The following is a 22,125-nucleotide window of genomic DNA, read 5'->3' as shown; positions in this document are numbered from 1 at the left end:
GTAATTAAAAGTAACACCTTAATTAGTATGAGAGGAAATTATTTTTCCTAAATAAGAAAACAACACATTTACCCACTTAATAGTAATGAGTGATGCTAGTTTACTTGTGTAAATTATATGAGGTGTTTCACTTCATTTAAATCTTGTCCCAAGTACTTTCATATGAAGTGTGAACCCCTGGTCAAATACTCTCACATGAAATACTTGGAGATTTTAAATCATAATAGGCATTATTAAATGGTATGAGGTATCCCTACCTCATGTAAATCATTTTCTCAAATGATGATGATGAATGGTTGACTTAGGTCAACATAAATCCATGTGTGATGGTTGGAGAAATAAAATCTTAAAGAAGATTCAATGAGAGGAAATTATTCCTCAAGAACTATATGGAAACTATCATTTACATATAAAATGAGAGGAAATTATTCTTCCTCAAAGCAAGACCACCAATGCACCAAATGGTATTAATTGTGTGAATAGAATAGTTTGTGTGAATATATGTGATGTTTGGAATAGCCAATGAATTGTTTGGTGATTGTATCCTCGTATTTGTATTTTAGACGCTAGTACCGAGGAGTGTCAAGAGGAGGAGGAAGTCTACTTTCAAGGAGAAGAAGACCACTTTGATCACCTCAACCACCAAGGCAAGCTATTACCAATGCAAGCTAGACTAATGCAAGTTATATTGTGGCAAGCTAATATTATTGCAAGATAATACTCTTGCAAAATGCAAAGCTCACCATGAGCAAGGCATCCCCCATTTACTTTATGCTTATGATCCTATTTCCCGAGTTTTACTTTACAAGCTTTATTTACTTTTGTTTTATCAAAGTACTTTTTGAATTATGATTCACTTGATTCGTCTTGGATTTGTACAAGAGAATCACACTTAGCCTAGCAAGCTCCAAGATACTTAGCACCCCTCCTAACTAGTTGCTAGTGCTCAATATTAAAAGTGACTATTCTAGTTGGGAACTTGTGAATGGAAATGACTTTGAAAACCTTGGAATGAGGAGTCATTCTACTGAAAGATTTCGAAGGTGAATATGACTGGTGAATGACTTGGTGAATTTTACTAAAACACTGATGGTTGGGTTCGGATGCGATACCATTCCAATTTTACAAGTACCCCCACAATACCTGAATCTGGGTAAGGCTTAGCTGGAAACTTATGTATTTTAGTATGGGTTCCCTCCGAACAAGCGTCATAGGGGTTATGCCGAGGCTGCCTCCGTACTTGGTGAAGTGATATGAAATGACGTGAAATGAGGTGAATGCCCGGCCCAAGCCTCGTGCGGTTCCCGTGGCCGATCGTCTGTCTTCACCGGGAGGCCAAGCTCATGGGGAGAGGTGCCTATACTAGGATATGTAAATGAAAGGTTAGGATTGGTAGTTCGCGTACTGCGTACGATAAATCAGGGCCAGTTACCCCTGATGAACTATTGCAATTGTTGTGGCACAAGTGTACACCCTCTGCAGAGTTAAACCTATTCGAATAGCCGCGTCCGCGGTTATGGACGAGTTGGAAAGGCCATACTTGTTCCGTCATCAGAACTTTTCCAAAAATATGAATGGTGACTTGTGACTTGAGTTTGAAAGGTGACTTTGACTTTGAATCACAACTGAGTTGTGGGAATGACACTAATGTTCCCACTTGAGTAAGTTAGGCAAATGAAGAGGTTTTGTTTACTAAAGTGTTTATGGAATAAAACTAGCTTTATGCAAATAAAACTAGAGCTTAGCAACCCCTTCCATAGTTGATAATACTTACCTTAGTATTAGTTTGCGAGTACTTTAAAGTACTCATGGCTTTGTCCCTGGCTATTCAAATGGCCAGACTATGAAGAGGAGTACCAGAACCCGGAAGAAGGACAGTAGGACGTCTACGACAACTAGGATCACTCCTGACGTCAACAGTTGCCTGTGGAATAGATGGACTACTACTACGCTACTTCGCTTCCGCTATGTGTTTTGTAATTGATCAATAGATCACCTACTATTGTAATGAGACTGGATCATGTGATCTTTTGTTGTAAGATAATTACGATGTTGTAATGAATCATGTTCTGCGATATCAATCTATTATGTCTCGCAAAAACAATATTCCTGGGATTGCGATGAATGGCATAATAGGCATCTGGACTTAAAGATCCGGGTGTTGACAGCTAATTCGCGGTCACCCGCTATGAAAGGTACTAGGAGAAGGAAAGACCTGTTTCGGCGCGCCGTCTGGATGCCAAGGAGTGCCGAGCGACAGGAGAAGGAGGGAAAAGGCCGGTGGCAACAAGAGCATAGGTGAGAGAGTGTTTGTGTGTTCTTGACCTGGAAAAGGCAGAGGAAAACATTCCAGGCCAAACACCCCGTGATGTCTAGCTCAAGACTGGTTCATTCGGAAGTGGGCTTCCTAGGCTAAGAAAGTTGACCTCAATATTCGGCTCGAATGTATAGCATCAACACCTAACACATCAAAACAACTGGAATACGGGATATTCAGGCCTGAACAATGCGAATGTGTAAAACCAGGCACGGATGCAAACATCGAAACACACTATCATAACCGAACTATAGCAAATTATAAACGGAGAAACAAACAAACGTATATAAGGTGTAAACTAAGACGAAACACACAATATAGTAACTGAGATGTCCTGTCTAGTTCATCTTTCAGTAGATCGTAAGCAATAAGACACAGGAGGTTAATAAAGTTAGTCATTGATGTGGACTGTGGAAGCGTAAGAGCATCTCCAACAGAGGCTCTAAAATTTGACGCTGTAAAAGTCGTTTACAGCGCGCTTCATCCGGATACAGCGCGCGAAACCGACCCGAGCTTCAGCAGAGGCTCTATTTTACAGCGCGACTAAAAAGCTAAAAACGAGCCCTTCGCCAGAGGCTGTAAAATAGAGCTCCACAAACAGGTTTCTTCAACATACATGCATAAAACAAGATCAAATAGGCCACAAATAATACAAGTTTTACCATGATTGGCGATTTTATGAGCCGTCCAACCAGGCTAATCCAACGGTGGAAAAATAGGTAGTACTAAAAAATACAAAGAAATAAGTACTGGAAAGTACTGGAAAGTACTTAATTATTTTATTTATTGAAAGGGTAAATAGGACATTTTGAGTCCACTAACCACACCGCCCAGCCCCGCTGTCTGCCCCAAGATCGTGAATCAGCACAACCGCACCGGTCCTCCCTGCGCGAGGAATCGGCCCGAGCCTCTCGCCTTCATCTCCATCTTCCCCGTCTCTGGCTGATCGCTGCCGTGACCATGGCTTTACCTCCGCGCCTCCGCCGGCCTATCCACCTGATCGTCTCCAAAGTGAGTTTCTGTTAGTTCCGGACTCTTTCCCGCATCTCCACGGGCTCTGTGGAGGGCTGCCACCGTTCGGGATTTCAGAATCGCCGTCTCCGGTGACCCTAGGGCCCCCGTGGCACGGCCAATCTCTTCCCCGTGTTGTTGTGCTCCACGGATCCGCGCCCTAGAAATCTATCAGCCATGGTTCTTCGCTGTTCTTTGTATCCCGACGCTAACTGGCGTGCATCGCCGCACCATCACGCTGGTGAGTCGCTGACATTTTCCATTGCTCGGCAGATTTGCATTACCGTATTTTCAGAGCAATTTACATGAACGATTCACCATTCCGAGTTTACCATATGTGCCTGATTGTGACAGCAAATACAGTGGCATGGACCTATGAAGCTTCAGCTCGAGTTACCATTGCTTAACGCTTCTGAAATTCTTGAGATTCAGTTTGACGCCATACACTGATTTGATGGGACTCCAGATTTCAGTTGGAAACTGACATTGCAAAAATGTGTGACCCACTGGCTCCTCTTGCGACGGAAACAACAATTGTAATCTGCAGGGATTGAAAACAGTAGGCAGACAGTCATGGGCATATGTCATTGTAATTTTGATGAATTTTATCTAGGAGCATTATGAAGCTAGATAGATTGAGAAGCTAACTTAAGGTGGAGAATTGTAGTGTATATAGTTTTCTCGTTGCTTATATTGTGTGAAATATTCTGCTCAGGATGAATAGTGGAAAACCGGTCCGCGCCTCGCTTCGTCTCCTCCAGGCGACGCGGGGGGCGAAACCCTAGCCTCCTCCCGCCGCCGCCCCCCCCCCCCCCTCCGCCCTCCCTCATTGGATGGAATCTGCGTACTTGTTTATGCTTTTTCCAAATGATATATGGGTCCTTTTTTTTTGACAGAATGTGGGTGCAAATGGTCAAAACTTGAATGATTAGTTGAGCCTGCCAGATTGTTTTCTTAACATCTACTTCTCGCATATATTTTTGGTTCTCTTATTTGGAAAGTGTCTCCAATGCATTGGGCTCTTTCATCAGAACTCTGGAACTCAACCACATATATGTCACACTTAGAATTAAAGAGTACCTTTACACAAGATTTAGAGGTATAACTTTTGTGTTCGAATGATTGGTTGAAATAATTGTGTTTGAAATGAAACATTATTTGCTATTGAGAAGAAATAATTGTGTCTGAAATGAAATACTTGATAGCTATATGTAACTGGGAAGGAAATCAAAGCATTGTTCTTCTCGTCCTGTATATGATACTATTGCTCTGTAGATCTAGTGGTCGTATTTAAGTTCCAGCAGGTAGTTGTCATGGCACAAACCAAAAGAAAATTTGAGCTCTTTGACAGTATCAAAATTTATGTTCAATGAGCATCAGCAGCAGATAGGAAGTAGTAGCAGTTTTAGAAAATTTTGGCATGTACTCTGCTATATTTTGGACTTCCAGATTACACAACAAATATATACTAAGACCAAATCTGACATTTCAAATGTACAATCCAACTCAGGACAGAAATGCACCAAATATTACAAAGGAAACAGGTACGAACACTAGTCAAGTTTCGGGTTCATTTGGAGCATTTCAATAATTCCTAGTGATACGTTGCAACAATATCATTAACCCAATCCTGGAAGCACGGATGAACCACACCAAGTAGTACTTCCAACAGCTTCACTTTCTTGTCCAAGATATATATTCCTCTGAATCAATGTAGGTCTTCAACAAAGCTAGAAACCTGCATCTTTTACAAAACGTTGGAGACCTCAAAAAACCAATATGTGCCTTATTGAATATTGACTAGAATAAAACTTGATATCACCATTCTAAAATACAAATCTAAATACTTACAATTCTCTCTTACATCTCAGTATTTTTGAGCATCGCCTTCGGACCTTAAAATCCATACTAAACTAGAAAAATCAAAGCCTTTTCTTTTATCTGATATATAACAGGGAACTCTCTTTAACGCCCGATCTCAAACAAATGTCATAGTAGGTTCACTAATGCCACTTTGTGATCAAACTAAAACGAAGCAATCAACCTATCAACTATTTCATCGACATGGAAATGCTAATTAACTAAGGTGGAGTGGCAGGTTAGATAAAAGACAGGAAGAGATCATGAAACATAACCAAATCACAATTCCTCAAAGGTTCCCCTTTTCCAAAATCCCCAGTCCTTAAGAAAAAGATATCTGAAGCTAGCATTCTGCAAAATCTACCAAAGGGACAGCACAAAAGGTGCCTTCGCCAAATGCAGCATAGAATACACATGCAGTGTAGGTAAGCAAGACAGTGTTTACAAGATCGTGCTAATTTGTGTGAAGCAGTATGTATACCTTAGCTGTGTTTTGATGTGCTTTGCACTGCCAGGCGGAGATCACTAGCACAGATGTGGTGGTGGAGGAAAGACGCTGGCGCGGGGGTTCAGAGTGGGAGAGCCTGAGCGGTGCCGGTTCAGTGACCTACCGAGAGGTGATAGATCAGCGACCTCCCGGAGGACGCAGGCGAGCTCGTGGGCTAGCGAGCGAGGTGGCCGAGCTCCTTAATGACGCGTGTGAGGCGGGGCCTCAGTGCAGGAATGGAGTGCGGATGCGCATGTCTGATTCGGGTGCTCGTCCGGTGAGCGGCGGCGCGTCAGGCGAGCGACAACTGCAGCGCGGCAGGGGGCAGAGGATTGCTGGCGAGCGGCAGCACGGCAGGGGACTTAGATCGTGGACCAGGTCGTGCTCGCGAGCCACCATTTTTGCTGGGTGGGTTAGGCTAACGCAATTACCACGATACCCCTGATTTTTTTTTTTTGACGAAACGATACCCCTGATTATGTTAATTTAAAATGTACAATTAACTTCAACGATCGGACGGACAGAAAAAATTAGAGCAGTAGTACTCGGTAGTAGTTGGAAGTACTGCCCAATCACCGTAACACAGCTCCACAAATAAATATGAAAAAATCAACTAAATTTCACATCTCTAAGCAGACCACAAGTAAAAGAGAAAAATCAAGCAGTACGCGCTCGCGGCCATTCGGCGCGGCCGCCGTAATCAATATAGCTAGCAATGCGCGCGGCCGCCGCAATCGATCTACTCCGTAGCTAGCAATGCGCGTGCGTGGCCACCGAATCAAACAATTGAGCAGCAAGCAAGTGACGCGGCCACATCAATCAAGCGGGAGAGGAAGCTCGAGCTGGCCGCGGCGGATGCCCCGAGCAGGCGCGCGAGGAGGGCCGCGACGGGCGGAGCTCCGGTATGCGGGGGCAGACTGGGCCGACGGAGCTCGACGGAGCTCGACGGAGATTCCGGCGGAGGTCCGCGGAGGGCCAGCCGAGGCCAAGCGCGGGCGCTGGATCTTCTCGTCGTCGCAGCGCGGAGGGCCGGGCAAGGCGGGCGCGGCCGGCGGACCTCCTCGCCGTCGCAGCGCGGAGAGGCACGCGAGGACAAGAGCCATTTTTCTTCGCGCCGTGAAAAGAATCGCGGTGACAGCTTACAGCGCGCGCTAGCCGAAGCACCAAATATACAGCTTTGGATAGCGCAAACTACCGCGCGCTCTAAATTATTTACAGCGCGACCCGCTATACAACATCTGCTGGAGGACGCAAAAACGCGCTCGGCGCCGTATATTGACGGTTTTTTTAGTGCACGTCTAGTTTAGAGCATCCCCACTCGTTGGCGCTCCCCACGCCCAAATCCGGCGAAATTTTCGTCCGGATTGGATGAAGATTTGGCGTGGGGAGCGCCGAAGTTCCAGCCGTCCCCGGCAGAAACCCCCAACCTCGACCATTTGACATATTTCAAACAAATTCAACATAAAATTTAACAAGTTCGGCAAACAAGAGGACGAAAATTGCTGAAACAAATTCGGCGATAACGAGTACAATGTTTAACAAGTGCTTGAAACAAATGAAGCACACAAATTTCACAATTTTTCAAACAAATTAAGACGGACTAGTTGGCGTCGGCGTTGGCGTTGCCTCGGAGCCTCCATATGTGCTCCACCGGATCATCTTGCGGCGGCTGGTGCATTGTAGAGTCTCGAATCTCCTGCCGCATAGCAATGAAGGCGGCCCATGATGGAGGCACCTGGTGATTAGGGCGTGCAAGAGGACCCTCTCTCTCATATGGTGCTTCTTGCTCAGCCGGAGGAACCGGATGCTTTCGCTCATCTTCAATAATCATGTTGTGTAGGCACACACGGCAGTTCATCACCTCCCACATCCGATCTTTGGACCAAGTCATAGCGGGGAACCGGACGACGACAAATCTCTGCTGTAGGACACCAAATGCTCGCTCGACGTCTTTTCGGCAAGCTTCTTGTTTCTTGACAAACTCGCAAAGTTTGGGGGTGCTAGGGTTGGAGATCGTCTTCACAAATGTTGCCCACTTTGGATAGATACCGTCCGCAAGGTAGTATCCTTTGTTGTAGTGCCGACCATTGATCACATAGTCCACCGGGGAGCATGACCCTCAACAAGCTTGGAAAAGACCGGGGAGCAGTTTAGGACGTTGATGTCATTGTTGGATCCAGGCATACCAAAGAAAGAGTGCCAAATCCAAAGATCATGGGTAGCCACCGCTTCAAGTATCACGAGTGCAGCCTTTTTTGTGACCCTTGTACATTCCCTGCCACGCAAACGGACAGTTCTTCCATTGCCAATGCATGCGATCAATGCTTCCAAGCATCCCTGGAAAACCTCTAGTTTCATTTGTTGCAAGGATCCTCCGAGTGTCTTCGACGGTGGGTGATCTCAAGTAATAGTCCCCGAACACTGCTATGACGGCCCTGCGGAACCGGTAGAAACAATCAAGGGCGGTGGACTCCGCCATCCGAAGATAGTCATCTGCGGTATCACCGGGAGCTCCATACGCCGGCATCCTCATAGCCACTCGTGCACTTCGCGGTGACGAAAATCCAACCAAACCGAGTGCAATCCGCCTTGCATCTGAAGTAGGGATCAAAGTGGCGGATGGCATACACAATTTGCGAAATAGCTTTCGCTCATCCTGAAACGACGCCGGAAAACAGTCTCACCGTGCAATGGATTGTCGGCGAAGTAGTCGGCGTACAACATGCGAGTAGCCCTCCATTCGGCTGTCTCGGCTTGCACTTCCGGCGACCTCGTGCCGACCCACCACGCCGACGAGGTGCCAGTCCGGCGTACATGCTTGCCAAGCAACCAAGGATCATCATGTGCTCGTCGTCTTGGGCGGCTGCTGCCATCTCTTCTTGCATAAGCTCGACGAACATCTGCTCCTCCTCTTCGTCCGAGTCCATGGCCGGCGAGGCAAATGGACGAACACCGACGGGCGTGGTCGAGGCAACCCGAGCCGCGAGCGACGACGAGCAAGCAGGCCGGAAAACGAGGCCGCCGGAAGAGCGAGCCGGATAGGCCGTCGTCCAAACACGGCGGAATATAGGCAGGTGGGGAAGGAGTGGCGGCGCAATCCGGGCAACAAGCCGGCGGGGTGGTTCCGGCGGCGAGAGAGATACGAGGGGTGGGGGAGATTTTGAGCGACGTGGCGGTGGGGTTCGTGCGTCGAGTCACCGACGGATCGGGCCCTTCCCCGCTTTTCACTCGTCCGGAGTCCCCGAGCGCTCCCCGGGGGGCCGGGGGGGGCGTGGGATCGCCGGATGAATTTAGGCCCAAATCCGGACGAAAACGAGGAACCGGGGGCGCGACTGGGCCGATTTACGCCGTCCGGATGGAAAAAACGCTCGCCGGGGGCCTCCTCGGGGGGACGAGTGGAGATGCTCTTACAGCCTCCGTTGGAGATGATCTAAGTAAGGTAATTGAAACGAAACACGTAAGTAGATGATACGTCCAAAATTTAACAAATGTTTGAGATGTGTTTTACGGGACGGAGGGAGTATAGGAGAATTATTAGAGCATCTCCAGTCGCGTCCCCCAAAGCGTCACCCAAACCGTGCCGGATCGAGCGTTTGGGGGACGAGTTTTGTTCGTGCCGCCTTTGGGGGACGTCGCTCCCCAGCCGCGTCCCCCAAACGCCGCCCCCAATCAGAAATTCAAATAGATGCATTCAAAGGAGATCGTTCCCGCCGATTCGTCGCGATCAGAGTAGCGGCGATCGATCAAAGTACTACGCGCGATTATATTACAGACCGGTGGTGCATGCAAATTAGAAGAAGGGGAAGGGGTTGGACGACGGCGTCGTATCCTGAGTCGACGCAGGCCCGTCGAGCACGATGACCTCGTCGCGATCTGCCTGTTGCTGTGCATGGTGCGTCTGCTCCGTCGCGGACGCAGAGGCCGACGCAGGTGTAGCAGTAGAAGACGCGTCAGCCTGCTCTTGCTGCGCTGCCGCTGCCGCCGATGCCGCTGCCCGGGCCGCCGCGTCCGCCGCCGCCATTTTGGCTTCGATGTCGTCGAGAATCTAGCCTTTGAAGAAGTTTTGCGTCGCTCGCGTCCGGGGAGACATTCCCTCTGTCGACGTTCTCAGCAGGGACATGTCGTCCCTGCGTTTCTTGAGCTCCAGCTTCTCCTCTTGCCTCTTGAGCAGCTCCGCCCACCTTTCGTCGTTCTTTTCGGCGCGGGAGAGAAAGGTCGAGGAGACGTCGGCGAGGCATTTCGTGATCGACGCCTGCGTCTTCTCAGACGACGCAGCGTCGGCCAAGGCGGCCTTGGCAGCCTTGTTGCCAGTAGGACGCCCTGTCGAAGTTGCCAGCGGCGCGTCCAGATCAATGGCGTCCTTCCCCTTGGACAGCGACAGGCGCGTCAACCGCCATTTCTCATTCACTTTGAGCTTGCTATAGCAATGCATCAACGCGAACAGCTTATGCCCATCTGAATTCCTCGCGTAAACCTCCATGGCCCTATCAAACTAACCAAAGGAAGCAGAGTCATTTCATTGAACACAATGTAGGCGCTACGGATTATGGAAGAAAGAGTCGTACCAGTTGGGCGACGTCGGCGCCGCTGTCGCCTCTGGTCTCAAGTCCTGATGGTACCCATGGAAGGAGTTCACCGACGCCTGGATGATGGCCCATCGCGTCGACATTGCCTTCTGGCTCCTCTTCATTGTCACTTTGTTGTAGTCGCTGTTGATGAGCTTGCGCTCATCGAACTCGGCCTTGATCCTCGCACAATACTTCCCGCCTTTTTGGTTGGCGCCGATGATGGAGTCATGGCTCACCGTCGCCCACGACTCGCACAGACAAAGATCTTCCAGAGGCGTCCACTTCGGGCCCCGTGTGCCCGACGCCTTCTTCTTCTTCTTCTTCTTCTTCTTCTTCTTCTTCTTCGTTCTCACGCCGTCCGCGTCTACCTCCACGAGATCATCGTCACCGGCACCCTCGTCGTCCTCTTCCTCGCCGCCCTCTTCGTCCTCATCGTCGTCCTCCTCGTCGTCCTCCATCCCGTCCTCTTCCTCGTCGTCCTCCTCCTCAACCCCGCCGTCCTCCTCAGCACCGGCGCCGTCGTATTCGAGCGGACCCCTGCGGCCGGTGAAAGGGACGCCGTCCGGACCGGGTCCTGGCTCGCGCTGCTCGTACGCCGGGGAGTAGAGGTTGTTGGGGTTGAAGCCGCCGTGCGGCGGCCGCATCTCGGTAGTGCGGCGACAAGTTAGGCGTCACGCACCGGGAGTGCCGGAGGGGCCGTCGTTGTAGAAGGCGGATGACGACGGAGAGAAGACTCCCGGAACATACACCGGCACGTTCGTACTATATGGGCTCGCGTTGGTGGCGGCGATACACCCGGCCGGTATGTGCCGGTGTGCGGCGCGCCGCCGGAGCCTTCTTCTCCAGCTCCACCGCCCTCCGTCCTTTCCGCTCCGCCGTCGATAGCTTCCGGCGCAGGTAATCTTGCTGCCATTCATCGTCGGTCCATCCTTCAGGCTTCTTCTTCAAAGCCGGCGCCTTCCGCGGCCTCACGAACGGCGCTGTCGCCCCTTTCGTCTCATTGCCCGGCGGCTTCTTGGCCGCTTTCTTCGCCATCTTTTTGGGGGCTGTCGGCGGCGCCATGTGGAGAGGGTAGCGCCGGTGGGTGGACGGGGGATAGGAGAAATAAATTGGCGGCGGGATATGTTTTGGGAGGCCTGAAATGCGCGGCGGTATAGGCGCGATTTGGCGGGAGCGGCGGGATTTGGCGGGAGTGTGAGACGAATTTTCCCTGTGCCGCTGATGGGTCGGCCCGCCACTCCCCGCCTCGCTTTTCGTTGTGTCCGGCGTCTCCGGTGCGTCCCCTGTGGGACGGGGACGGGCTCGGGGCGCCGGACACCGTATGGGGGCGCGCCGGACAAAAATGGGATTTGGGGGACGCGGTTGGAACGCATTTTCTGTCCGGCACGTCCCAAATACCTTTGGAGGACGCTTTGGGGGACGCGACTGGAGATGCTCTTAGTACGTGGAACGTTGGATCGGACCGAGGTGTGGCAACCAGTGGAAGATGAGATACACCTCTTGGAAGACTCGTCGCGCAAGACCGGAAGAACTTGCTGAACAAGAAGTCCAGGCAATGGGTACACACGCCCCGACCATCCCCTCCGTCGTGAGCGAAAAGCAAACCCTCTACCAGCCGTGTGGGCGTCGGTCAGCAGGAAGAACACCTGGAAGGCTGGAGAATATGTTTTTTCCTGAAGTAGGAAGGGTCGAGACTTGTCCACGAAGACAGCAGAGTATTCTGCTCCGCACGAGGAACAGCACCCACCCACCCTACCCATGACCCACCCACACGGACAGACACGGGGGCCAGGCCAGCTCGCCTCCCCTGCGTGCGTCACGTGGTCAACCTCGCCCACGCGATTGATCGATTCGGTGCGGTGCTGCAGGAGCCAACCAAACCAGCCAACAACAACCTCCTGCCCGCGCCCTCTCGAACCAGAACCAGATCCACCCGGCCCCCACCACCCGGTCCTCTCCCTCTCCCTTTCTTCCGTTCCAAGACTAGCGGAACCCCAACGCACCAATCCCCCCACCCGCTCCGCCACCGACGCCCGGGCCCCGCCCTCACCTCCACGCTACAATCCACGGTACACTCCGACGGAGCCGGCAGCCTCCTTGTTTTCTTTCGTGCTTCCCAGCCCATCCGTAAAAAAAAACACCCCCACAATAAATAAAAATCAGCGGCGCCCTTTCCCTCCCCGCCCTGTCCTTTTCCTTCTTCTCCCCTCTCGTTCTCGAGCGAGCCAGGAAGGAAGGAAGTGGTATTTTAGTATTTCCCACCACCTCCCGGTTGCCGCCTGCCTGGTCCGTCCCGCGCCGCTTATTCTGCCCTTGCCCTCGTACATAAATTTTCGAAACGCGACCTGCGGGCTTCGTTTTCCTCCTCCAGAAGAAGCGGCGGCGGCGGCGGCGGCGGACGAGGAGGACGGACGGACGGCGAACAGCCTGCTGCGCGCTAGGGTTTCCTCGGGCCTCGCTTGACGCGGAGGCGCCGCGCCACCGACCGGTGAGTCCCAGGTGACTACTCCCCACGAATCTCCTCCTCCTGCGCCGCCTCGGTTTGGGGATTCGATTCGTGCCGTCGCGGCGCTGGTTCCGGTAGTTGATTTGGGGGTTCTCTTCTGCGGGTTGCGTTGCGTGGTTTGGATTTGGTCGGGGGATTCGTCCTTCGGGGTCAAATTTTTGAAGCGGCACTGCTCGATTTGGGGGCGTTCGTTGGTTCGTGCTGTTCGTCTGCGCGATTCGTCCTGGAGCGACTTTTCTGAATTTGGGTGGAGAATATATTATCGTGGGTTTCCCCCTTTTTTTTCCCTTTAGCTGGGTGATTGACGATTTGTGCGGCTCATCTGGTGGGTATCTCATGCTGTCCCCTTCCTCCCCAAGGATACGGCGGCTACGTGTTCCAACCCAGATGTTTCCGAATATTTTGGATCAGAATCTCCTAATATTAGCGCCCTATCCCTTCTCGAGGAACCAGGGTTTGATCCGTTCTAACCTTGTCGTCTATCGTGATTCAGGGCCTCGTTGATGCCAGGAAGGCCCAACCTCCGCGGACGGTGAATCCCCCTCTTCACTCCGGCAGCCGCGTCGCCCCCATGCCGACCATCACGCACTACGTGCTGGACCCCTTCCTGGAGACGGGGTCCCTCCCCAACAACCTCCACAAGGCGGCCGCGCCCAAGCCGCCGCCGGCCGCGCCGCTGCCCCCGCGCAAGTCCCCCGAGAAGGCCATACCCGTGCCGCCGGCGCCCGCCAGGACGCACACGCTGCCGGCGCTCTACACCACGCCCGAGACCACCTCGCTGCCCGACTCGCCCTCCTCCTTCCCGGGTACCTGGTCGCCCTACCTCATCAACCACAAGCGGCGCGGGCCTGGCCTCGTCAAGACGCCTTCCCAGGGCGATGTTGGGAGCGACAGCACCCTGCCAAAGCTACCACCCGCTCTTCTGACGAAGAAGACTGAAGCTGTCGAAGCGCAGGGGTCCGAGCTCACTCTTGCACAACAGAGCAGCGGTGTGTTCGGAGGCGACAGCACCGTGGTGGAGGCCTTGGATGGGCAGGATGAAGTGATGAAAAACGGCAAGCTCGCCCTGTTTGGCCAGGAGGAGCAGGACCAGCCCGAGTTCGAGTTTCGGCATGAGAGTCCGGATGCGTTCGTGAGGCCTGTCAGCGTTGGGAGGCTCGTCAGCAACGGAACGCCGAGGAACCTCGAGAGCGATGCCTTCTTTGAGCTTCAGGATTCGCTCAGCGTGGCTAGCAACTCTGAGGCTGAGGATGCTGGTGGGCCGGGGTGGTGGAAGCCCACTTCCGCCACGTCTGTCGGCACGCCTGGTGCGGAATTCTATGACGCGTTCGAAGGTACCAACCAGTTCATACCTAATGCTATGTTCATTTGTGTTTTAATAATAGTATATGGATTCTTGTTTAGATATCCTAGAGTATCTTAGACTGAAGATGGCGATTAGCGTGTGTAATATGCTATGCATCTTGCTTTGAACTGATCTATGTGGTTGCTAATTTATCAGTTCTATTGAAACATAGAAATAGTGACAAAAACTAGCAAAGAAAAGAAAGAACCCCGTACAATAGAGTATTATCTGTTTACATTCCTATTCCGAAAGCCTATAGTCATGGTTTCTATGGAACTTAATCATAGCAGTTTACTAGTGTATGTCATATAAAACTGAACCTCCTAGTTTCAATTGTAGCGCGTTCTGTCAGCCATTTTCGTTGCTCCATCTATTTTGATGCACAGCAAAGTTCCTGACAGCATAGTATGGTTAGATCGGCATTCCTAAGGTTCAGGTGAGGGCTTGGTTCCTTAACTTGAGGATATGATGTAATTACAGGCTGTGTAGGTTTAATGTGTCATCTTCCTGCTTGAACTATGAACAATTGAACATCCTGGTGGGCCTATAAGGCTTCCTATATCTAGTAGAAGCTTTAATAGTTAATGTGTCACCCACCTGCAGTTTGCTTTTGTTCAATGTAATCATTTATTTATCAGTATGACTATGAGCTAAAATCATGCGTTAGTGAATATGGCTGTGATATTAAAGATATGTCTAATGTTGTATGCTTTTAGGTGCATCAGTGGTTTTGGTTAATCACTTTGTTGCATTCTATGGAAGAGATTGTCTCTCCCCTCTTATTATCCACACAGATGCTTGTTGTTTCATTTACATTCAGTCTTTACACCAAGTCTGATTTATTTAAATTGCAGAAATATCAAGTGATGGTGCAACTCGATCGTCACGAGCTCTTGATGATGAATTCCGTGAAATGAGGTTAAGTATGTTGACAGAAATTGAGGGGAGGAAACTAGCTGAGGAAACAGCTGAGATCTGGCAAAAGGAATGGAAGAAGCTGAGTCATCACCTATCACTTATTGCCTTGTCACTTCCATCTCCAACTGTAGCGGAGGACTCTGATGATACAAGTATGGATCCTGGAGCTGAGTTGTGCCAGCAAATAACTGTTTCACAACTTGTAGCTGCTGCTATTGCACGTGGATTTGCTCGTGTAGAAGTTGAATCTGAGATGGAAAGTGTGATTTCAGCTAAGAACTTTGAGATTGCAAGACTATCAGATAGGGTCCAGTACTATGAAGCTGCAAACCGGGAGATGTCTCAGAGAAACCAAGAAGCTATAGGTACTCATACTGAACATAATTCGTCTCTTTGCAATATTTGCGTTTTGGTACAATGATATATCATTTGTGAACCTAGCTTGTTTTTGGTATCAACTGAAATCTTGTATTGACTTTGCTTATTGCATAAAAATCTCCGGTGTTCGATACATTAGTTGAGGAAAATGTCATCTGCAGAATCAGGATTTAAGAAATATGTATTAATTAAAATGAAATATGCTATGATCTTAGCTGTCTTGATGTCTCAGAGAAACCAAGAAGCTATCGGTACTCATACTGAACATAATATGTCCTTTGCAATATTTGCATTTTCGTACAATGATATATCATTTGTGAACCTAGCTTTTTGGTAGCAACCGTAATCTTGTATAGACTTAACTTACTGCATAAATATCTCATGTGTTAGATACATTACTACATTAGGTAAGAAAAATGTCATCTGTAGAATCAGGATTTAAGAATTATATATAAACTAACATGACATGCAATGAATTAATCTGTCTTGATGTACACATTGCAAATGAATGTGGGATCTTGCTGATCCATGAATTATTTCTTTGTCTGTCTTGCAGAGATGTCCAGGCAACAGCGGAACAAGCGTAAGATGAGACAGAAGTGGTTCTGGGGTTCAGTTGGGATAGCAGTTACCCTCGGCACAGCAGCCATTGCTTGGTCGTATGTACCAGCTGGCCAGCCCCACGCTCAAGACTCGAATAGCACCAACAGCGATTAGAGCTAGCTGAAGATGCATCTTTCTGGTCACAGTGGTCCTAACAAAAGCTCTAACTATACTTCCTAGAGAGAAAAGAAGGTTGTATAAGTTTTCTGTTTTGGTGATCGGCTGTGATCACTACAATCCTGATTTGCCACTTCCTCTGTAAAGATGTGGAATGGGCCATCTCCGTCCAGGATTGGCTCTATTCCCCTTACCGTAAGTCCCTCGTTGCATAGTTGGTTGAGCAAAATAATACGAGGAATGTGGATATGGGTAGTAATCGTCCATGGTGAACTCTTTAAGTGGAGTTGATTTTGACAATTGCAGTTTTGATCCCAGTTCTGTTTGTCAACTCGAACAAGAGTCTTTTGCTCTGTTCTTTGTTAGTTGGACTTCCAGTCTTGGTTCTTAGAGCATTCGATTTGGTTCGTGTGTTTTTACTGCTCCGTCGATCTTCGGGTGTGTTAGTCTTGGTTCCTGTGTTTTTACTGCTCTGTTCTAAGCATGGAGCATTCCAGTAAATAGTCCACTCTTTCTGTGTTTGCTGTGCCCTTAACTTAAGTGGAGTAGTGGGCTTGGTATAACTCGTCTTAAAGACATTCGTAGCTGCATGCATGCCCCTGGAACTCTGGAAGGGACGGTGAGCAGCTCCTACATGAGCTACTGGGGAGATCATAGCGGAGAAGTCGATACCTAACAACAAAATAAAACAAATAAACTGAAGCTTTTGAGGATCCTATTGGCAGATCTGGCCTTCATCCCTGGTTTGTTTATCTCCTCTTGTCTTGTATGATGGATGAGGAGCTCTTTATCAAGAACTCGCTGGTATTAGCTATAAATATTCATTAGAACATTGTCATTGTAGCACGTGTGTGGCGTAGGCACCTTTTTTTTTTCTTTGTTTCGGAGCGGGCTGCGAGCTGGTTGCAGGTGTCAAGCTTGTGGCCTGTGTTGTATCAGGTTGGTAACAGCTTGTATCTCACTGTGGAAATGTCTTAGTCTAATGTGCCAAAACGTGGGATCCTCATTTTGGTCAAACCACCGTGGAAGCCTTTATTTGATGAGTTGGCTTCCGTTAGGAAAGTTCTATTGTACTAAGAACTATGTAGTTTGAGGGAGAGTTGTTTAGAAGGCGCTTTCTGATACCATCCAATCTTTAATGAATCAAGCACAACTGATCTGATCTCCTTGGGCATGTGCAATGGTTGATAAGGTTATCTTATCTTAACCCTGCCACGTAATCTTGATATAACAATAAAACATGAGGTACAATGAGTTGTTTTTTAGTCTTATCTTTAGTAACGAGACATCCTAAATTTATGGTGAGAGATGATCTCTTAGCTAAGAGAAGGCAAAGTCTTTTTTCATCTTTCTCTTTACTCCACATCAGCGTTTATCCTACGTGACACTGAAGATATCACCATTGTACAATGGTCTTATCTTAGTCTTATCTTAGGAATGCCACATAAGATAATTGCTGAGTTGAAGGAGAGAGAAACAAAAAAAGATCATTGCCTTCTCTTGGCTAAGAGATCATCTCTTAGCACAATATGTCTCACCATATTTTTAGGAAATACACGAGGCTAAAGATAAGACAAAAAAATAACCATTGTATACCATGTTTTGTTGTCATATCGACAGGCATAAGATAAAACCGTCTTATCAACCATTGTACATGCTATGGTGATCTTCTATTTCACCCGATAATTATTGTTAGTATTTATTAAAGCTGGGAGCATTAACAATTTAATCAAAATTCAATGCCCACACTGCTAATAAGATGTTCAAGGTCAATTTAGTTTATTTCAAATATGAGAATATAAGGAAACAAATTTATTGCGACGATGTCTTACCTCTGTTCATTCGAGCATCTGAAGAAGAATTATTATCACTCCTGTCACATTCTTGTCCTCTAACCTGTTTGAAGGCTCCTATGTTATTTTCATTCCTCAGTTTTAAGTCTCCCCTCCACCAAAGAGGTTCCAGCCTCATGAATATTGCTACCTGGTGTCTACGTTAGGTTGTTTATTGCTACCTGCTTATTGCTACTTGAGTCTGGTTCTGAATCAGTTCTACTGTCCTTGTTTCCTGACTATTAACGCTTGGACCTTCTATGATTCTATCCCAGGCCAGCTGTCCAAAAGGGGGCTCTGTCTGTTCCAATTTCTCAGAAGTAAGCTGGGTCAACCCTGTTGCACGTCCCGAACTGCTCAGGTTAGTAAAAGAGGCATCTCACGTTACGAGACGCACAACAGACAAAGTCCTGTAAAGTTATGCAGTATATACAAATCCCTTCAGCTCGACCAGTAATACAAGCGATAAGTGTGAGTATGATCAGACGGGGATGAAGAATTTGCACTCACAAAGAAATCTGATCAAAATTTAATATAAGAGCAAGTATCCATCAATGGATTCTTCTCACAAAATCTCTCATGCCCATGCTCACAAATTGTTTCTTTTAACGTCATTTCCAGAAAGAATAGCTTTAACATCAACTACATCCATGAAAAGGAAAACCTGGATGAATGGGAGCCTAGCACCGATCATTTGATATGTTACACAAACCAATGGTCTGCGGTACTAAAGCAAAATTGCTCAGTGTTCTGCTTTCTAGGCTTTTGAACCATCACACAGCCTCCTTTCCGTGTATAATTACCAGAGAGTGTCGAGTAAACCTTACGTGGCAGATTGGCTGTCAGTGTCCATCACCGTATTGCAGCTATATGCATCTCTATTCATCCTTGAGCCAGTGGCGAATGATGTAGACGACAAAGGCAACACTGAACGCTACTGAACCTAGAATGACGGGAACTTGGACCCACATTGAGGAATAAAACGCTTCCCACACAAGCAAATGCCAGAGTGCAAACCAAAGAGCACCGAAGGCTGATCCGACAGTGCCACCCACGAGAATCTGGTTCAGCGTGTGGAGACGCTGCGACACCCGTAACCACGACTGCATGTAAGGGAAGTTATAATTAGAATGTGCCAAAGAACTTGAAAAATCTGACCTAAGAGTTTGGCTCTTCTGCAATGGAGATGTTTAAAGGTGAAGAGACCAATGGAGTTATATAATACAGCCAATGTAGTCAGAAAAAGGAGAAAATCTTACTAGGTAGGAGGCCAATGCTATAGTCGTGGCCCCGAGAATCATTGCCAGATAATTTGTCCCAAGCCAGTAGAACACTGCTTTGCAAAAGGAGCCGCATAAGATAAGTTTTGCTTTCAATTCTATTGAAGAATATTTGATTTCTAATGTCCACGGAGGTATTGCTATACTCCAAGCACTAATGGATATGTATTTTAGTTCCATAGTTTAGCACAAAAATAGCATAATACATCTAATATAGTATCCAGACATTGCACTTGCTGGAATAGAAAAGCCATACAGCAAAAACAGAGAAACAATAAAGACGTATGGTATCATGATTGAAATAAATTAAGACAACTCCAATCAGCATTTATGCCTTTGATGTTGCCAGGAGAATATACAGAAAACAGTAGGAGTATGGTTGGTTGAGTGAAATCTTGAAGTGCTTACCTGAAAGAACAAGAAACACTGCAGCATAGAAAATGGATTGGGCATGGGAGGATGGCATCCCAGGATCCGATCGCAAAGCCGGCGCCGGCCTTTCATGGTTGAACATCTTTTTAAGAATTGAGGAAAGTATAGTGTTGGCAACGGCACCCATCAAAGCCCACATGATTTCAGCATCACGCTTCCAGATAGCTGCAAAAGCAAAAGAACCAGCAACCAGCCATTTACTCTGGCGCACAGCACAATGTTAAAACTTTAGTACGAGGTCCAGAATGTCGAGCAAATAGCACAAAGTTAAGCTGCAGTCAAAGGTAATTTCAACCATAGCACAAAGTTAACCACATCTCAGGAGGAAGCTTTTTTTTTCGAAATACGAAATGGAGGTTATGTCCCAGCCTCTGTGTCAATCCATGCATACGGCCTTCTATTCAACAAAGGTCTGACAAAGATCTCAAAAGGAAGCTTAAGCTGGAGCATTATAAGTTCCTCTCTCATAACCCATCAGACACAACCGTAAAAATGAGGCATAAACAGTAAAATACTCTATGTAAACGAAGCTAAAAGTGTGCATACAAAAATCCATCCATGAATAATGGTCATGTGAAAGCGGTCGAGCTTGCTGCATATCAGCTAGCCACCTATCACCTATGATGATGATGATGATACTACTAAAGCGAGCAATGCATATTCCCTACTGAGATCAAATCAGAATGTTCTGGTGTTTCAGTTGCTTTTTGATAAAGCTTCTGCCCCTTTTTCAGACTGGCAGAGTACCAACTTCCAATTATCCAAGGGCTCATTTGAACGGCAATAGCAGAGTTACAAACTATCACTATTCCGACAAGTTCAGAATGTAAGCTTAAGAATAGAGCACCAATAGGTACCAAATCATTCTCAAAAGAAAAAAAAAACATGTACAGAAGCTTAAGAATAGAACGAGCACTAACCATGCGATTCAGAGCGGCCTCAACGGGCAAGCGCCAGTTGCTCTCCGACGCCGTCGCGTCCCGCCTGGGACCGGGCAACCTCTCCCCAACCAGAAACGCATCGCCCTCCTCCCCGATCGAAACCCCTAGCTCCCGCGGCGGGGACCCGCTCTCGATTCTGACCATCTCGGCCATGCACACGCCGAGCCGCCGCCGCCGACGGCTACGGGGCAGCGAGAGCAGCCGGGCTTTGCAGTGCTGGCGCGGGAGGCGGTTCAGGCGGACGCGCGGCCATGGGGCTGGAGGCGCGAGGAGCATGGCTCAGCGGGTTGCCAGCGTGGAGAAGCGGCGGTGATGCGGGAGGGGAGCATCTCGGCTATTTGGAGGATTTTGTCGGGAGGGGATTCCTCCGGAGGTGCTCGGGTTTGGGTGGAAGGCGATGCTCTCCTTGGCGTTTTTGCTGTGACGGGGATTGGGAGGCTGTCAGCGGAGGGATTGGGTAGGTGAGAAGATGATCCGGTAAGAAAGACAAACTGGACAGCGTTTTTTATTGTCAAACTAGGAAAATTACCGCCGGAAACTAAAATTAAAATAATATCATGACACGGTAAAAAAGCACGAAAGGATTATGTTTCTTCTTTACCTCCTCCTACGTTCTAGTTGATGCCCTTCTTTACTTTTTACCTTGCATTGCATACAACTATGTGATGACGCAAATTCCATTTTACCTCATATACGCTAGAAAGCCCGGACGTCCACTGTCACCTTGATGGCCCCAAGAAGACGGCAAGGTGTGGAGTTTCGGTGATTAACTGACTTAAAATTGCATGTTCTTTTGCACCATCATCTAATGGAAGAACAACGGATATTTCGACATCAACTCCACCATTCTTGGTGTTCACAATCGTTGCAATATGACGTAACTTCTATTGGTTGTGCAATAATTTGGATATTCGGATCTCGACTCCACCACTCTTTTGCGCCATCATTCAGTGTCTGTCAGTTTCATTGGTTGTACAATGATTTAGAACAATATGAAGTAATTTCTATCTTTCACTATATCTTTATTTGACCTTAGATTTTGATTTGTACCACTCGAAACATTTTCTGCTAAATATTTACTTTCCTTGAGCATTCTACACAATTCCTCTCGGAATAGAAATAAAAAAAACTCAGCATCTTGCGATCTTTTTTATGTGCATAACGGAACTACAAAATATATCATGTTTATCATCTATAAAATAAAGGCGCACTCTTGTTGATCTCCAGCGGCTTTTGTCTTAGAAAAAAACTAGACCATAATGGCGCGCGTTGCTGCGCCCGTCCTTTTTCCTGATAGAATGATAGAATTGTTGTAAATATGTTAGAACTTACCGACATATTGCTCAGAAAATGCTCGGGGGGGGGGGGCACTCAGTCAGTTTGAAACGAAAAGAGGTATGCGTGATGCACTAATGTAATTTTCCATTACATTCATTTAAATATATATATGTAGGTCCAATTTCTCATAAGGGAAAATGCGCACCTATCATTATTCATTAACCATGCACATTATACCCATTCTTGTTCCTT

General features: G+C 47.9%; 2 protein-coding genes across 2 annotated transcripts; one reads left to right on the top strand and one right to left on the bottom strand.

Moving 5' to 3' along the window:
- The first annotated feature begins 13,275 nt into the window (after window positions 1-13,275).
- LOC124692947 lies at window positions 13,276-16,500 on the top strand. The gene is made up of 3 exons (XM_047226387.1): window positions 13,276-14,083; window positions 14,949-15,377; window positions 15,947-16,500. The coding sequence occupies exons 1-3, from the start codon at window positions 13,321-13,323 to the stop codon at window positions 16,105-16,107; spliced, it is 1,353 nt and encodes a 450-aa protein (XP_047082343.1). The 5' UTR covers window positions 13,276-13,320; the 3' UTR covers window positions 16,108-16,500.
- A 1,955-nt stretch (window positions 16,501-18,455) lies between these two features.
- On the bottom strand, window positions 18,456-21,031 carry LOC124692945 (lipid phosphate phosphatase epsilon 2, chloroplastic-like). Its single transcript, XM_047226385.1, has 4 exons — window positions 20,575-21,031; window positions 19,631-19,856; window positions 19,202-19,275; window positions 18,456-19,045 (listed from the first exon to the last, which is right to left on the bottom strand). Exons 1-4 carry the CDS (start codon window positions 20,869-20,871, stop codon window positions 18,821-18,823), a joined length of 822 nt encoding a protein of 273 aa, XP_047082341.1. The 5' UTR covers window positions 20,872-21,031; the 3' UTR covers window positions 18,456-18,820.
- Window positions 21,032-22,125: the final 1,094 nt, after the last annotated feature.

The sequence above is a fragment of the Lolium rigidum genome, chromosome 2 (assembly GCF_022539505.1).
Source record: "Lolium rigidum isolate FL_2022 chromosome 2, APGP_CSIRO_Lrig_0.1, whole genome shotgun sequence".
Classification (NCBI taxonomy): domain Eukaryota; kingdom Viridiplantae; phylum Streptophyta; class Magnoliopsida; order Poales; family Poaceae; genus Lolium; species Lolium rigidum.
Note: the sequence above shows the minus strand (reverse complement) of the source record. Positions and strands in the feature narration are given on the sequence as shown.